This window comes from Parambassis ranga, chromosome 7 (genome assembly GCF_900634625.1).
Source record: "Parambassis ranga chromosome 7, fParRan2.1, whole genome shotgun sequence".
Classification (NCBI taxonomy): domain Eukaryota; kingdom Metazoa; phylum Chordata; class Actinopteri; family Ambassidae; genus Parambassis; species Parambassis ranga.
The window spans coordinates 2,812,722-2,815,877 of record NC_041028.1 but is presented as its reverse complement, the minus strand read 5'-3'; the positions used below and the strand labels follow the sequence as shown (position 1 = coordinate 2,815,877).

The 3,156-nt window shown below is 51.6% G+C and overlaps 1 protein-coding gene across 2 annotated transcripts in view; it reads left to right on the top strand.

Annotated features, from left to right (window-relative positions):
- Window positions 1-510: 510 nt before the first annotated feature.
- The window catches only part of slc6a8 (solute carrier family 6 member 8), a 28,858-nt gene continuing 26,212 nt past the window's right edge, over window positions 511-3,156 (top strand). Inside the window, exons 1-2 of one of the 2 annotated variants that reach the window (XM_028409647.1) lie at window positions 511-937; window positions 1,719-1,850. In XM_028409647.1, the coding sequence (XP_028265448.1) occupies window positions 622-937; window positions 1,719-1,850 (448 nt within the window). In that variant the 5' untranslated portion in view covers window positions 511-621. The remainder of the gene's footprint in view (window positions 938-1,718; window positions 1,851-3,156) is intronic. The other variant, XM_028409646.1, reaches the window with a different exon arrangement.

The following is a 3,156-nucleotide window of genomic DNA, read 5'->3' as shown; positions in this document are numbered from 1 at the left end:
ATATCGCCCAACCCTGGTTTATCACCTCTGTTTCCGCACGGAAGGTCTTCTGTGTGTGTGTGTGTGTGTGTCTGCGTGTGTGTGTGTGTGAGAGAGAGGGGACCCCGATTACGTCAAAGAGAGAGAAAAGGGAGAGAGAGGGACGAGGTGAATGGGGAGGAGGGAGGCTGAGTAGCGGTTGTAGAGCGGGGGGCGTGTCCCTGCGTGTGGCGTCACAGCCGCGTCTCCCTCTAAAGCCGCCGCTGACGGACAGACGGACAGTCTCTCTAAGTACCGGCAGCGTCTCCAGGACAGCTCACCGCGATTCTTCAGACTCACATTCAAGTGCTTCGTGGATTTTTTGTTTTCAGATTATTGATTGTTGGACTGATTTGACTTGAATTCACTGCACGAATTTTATTCTCATTATCAGAGGAGGAGAGGAAGAAAAGAGGACACAGTGCAGGACAGGACAGACAGCTGTCCTCAGACTGGACTGATTTTAAAGGACTCAAACTGCAGACTTAGAGGGGACCAGCTGACCAGAGCCAGAGCAACAACTGGACTTCCAGGACTGACTGGAACTTGGACTCATTGCTGAGTGGTCCCTGACTGGCCCCTGGCCTCTGATTGGCTCCTGTGATGGAAAAGCAGGCCCTTCCGGCCTCCTCCTGCTCTCTGGTCCTCCTGGAGGAGACCAATGGCGGCAGCGCCAGTTATCCTTCAGCATCCACTAATGGCAGCCTCGCGCCGCTGGCAGCGCCAGGGTCCGGCGCTGGTCTGCTGGGCAGCACCTGTACTGGACAGGAAAAGACAGGGGGTGTGGGGACGGGGCCGGGGTACCCAGAGCGGGAGACCTGGACACGGCAGATGGACTTCATCATGTCCTGTGTGGGCTTCGCCGTCGGACTGGGAAACGTGTGGCGCTTCCCGTACCTGTGTTACAAGAACGGAGGAGGTGAGGCTCACACACACACACACACACACACCTGGAGGGCCTGGAGTGGGAGGCCACACCCCCTTTGGTAAAGACATTTCATAGCAGAAACATTTATGTACCTGTTGGTCTTGTTAATGCTGGGTTTTCGTCAGGTGACTGCTGAGGTCATGTGACAGGAAGTGTTTTTATACAGTTAAACTCATCAGGAAGAAAGGGGGAGGAGACAAAGTGATGGGGGCGGGCCTCGACTGAGCATGGATATGATTGATCGGAGTGACAGCAGCAGGTTCAGCTGATCAGCTCCTCACACACTGAGAGAGAGAGAGAGAGAGAGAGAGAGAGAGAGAGAGGATACTGTTACTGCAGCTGATTACTATATATACAGTGTGTGTGTGTGTACTCTCATCACACCAATTAAAATACCAGAGAGAAAGAGAGAAGAGGCACAATTGTTCATTCATGTCTCTCACCCAGTTTGTAATGTAGAAGAGGAAGCATTCATTCATCCATCCATCATTCATCCATCCATCTATCAATTATCCATCCATCCATCATTCATTAGATAATTGGAAGGTTCTCCTTCCGAGCTGGGTCCTGCTGGTCTCTGGGTCTCTGTGAGGCAAAGATCATGTTGGTTGTAAGAAGTGTTATTTAAATAAAGTTGACTTTAAACAGGTTCCTGTACATAAAAGCCTTCAAATAAACATGAGACCCAGATTACAGCCGGCTCGCTGAGCTCGCTGATGATGCTGAGACGTCCGAGTGTCCCTAAACGTCTCGCCTCTGTGTGTCTCTGCAGGCGTCTTCCTCATCCCCTATCTGCTGATCGTCTTCGTCGGGGGAATCCCCATCTTCTTCCTGGAGATCGCCCTGGGTCAGTTCATGAAAGCTGGCAGCATCAACACCTGGAACATCGCGCCGCTCTTTAAAGGTAAGTAAAAGACGCTTATAGAGATGATTTAAAGTGGTCTCCTCTCAGGATGCTCTCTGTATATGAGTCAGTGAGCACGCAGCTGATGCAGCCTACCTGTCGGAGGTGGATCTAACTGGATTGACTTGCATCTGGCTCAGGTTTAAACGCAAATGCAGCTAGAGAATTCCGCTAGCGACGTCATACTTCCAGTTCACAGGGACAGTGTCCGGGTCGAGTACAAAAGGTGTAGGTGGTTTGATAAACGCTGTGTCCCCAGGTTTAGCTGCTTTTTGCCCCTGAGTCTGTGTCTTTGGAGTCTGCCTCTGGTGGTCACTGGAGGAACTGCAGGCTCATGAGAGCAGGGAGCAGACCTCCAGAGACCAAAGTGGACCTGTCCTAAGCTGTGGTGGACAGACGTCTCATCACAATGTGTGATCGATCCTCTGATCCGTACAGGTCCTCTTCCTGTCACATGATCATTGATCTGAAGTCCATCAGCTCCATCATGTGTGCAGTCAGAGAGCAGTCAGAGTGTGTGTGTGTGTGTCTGTCTGCAGTCAGAGTGTGTGTGTGTGTGTGTGTCTGTCTGCAGTCAGAGTGTGTGTGTGTGTGTGTGTCTGTCTGCAGTCAGAGTGTGTGTGTGTGTGTGTGTGTGTGTCTGTCCACAGTCAGAGAGCAGTCAGTGTGTGTGGGTGTGTGTCTGCAGTCAGAGTGTTTTTGTGTTTGTGTGTCTGCAGTCAGTGTGTGTGTGTGTGTGTGTGTCTGCAGTCAGAGTGTGTGTGTGTCTGCAGTCAGAGAGCAGTCAGAGTGTGTGTCTGCAGTCAGAGTGTGTGTCTGCAGTCAGAGTGTGTGTGTGTCTGCAGTCAGAGTGTGTATGTGTGTGTGTGTCTGCAGTCAGAGTGTGTGTGTGTGTGTGTGTGTCTGCAGTCAGAGTGTGTGTGTGTGTGTCTGCAGTCAGAGTGTGTGTGTGTGTGTGTCTGCAGTCAGAGTTTGTGGGTGTGTGTGTGTGTGTGTGTGTGTCTGCAGTCAGTGTGTGTGTGTGTGTGTGTCTGCAGTCAGAGTGTGTGTGTGTGGGTGTGTGTCTGCAGTCAGTGTGTGTGTGTGTCTGCAGTCAGAGTGTGTGTGTGTGGGTGTGTGTCTGCAGTCAGAGTGTGTGTGTGTGTCTGCAGTCAGTGTGTGTGTGTGTGTGTGTCTGCAGTCAGAGTGTGTGTGTGTCTGCAGTCAGAGAGCAGTCAGAGTGTGTCTGTGTGTGTGTGTGTGTGTGTGTCTACAGTCTGTGTGTGTGTGTGTGTGTGTGTCTGCAGGCAGAGAGCAGTCAGAGTGT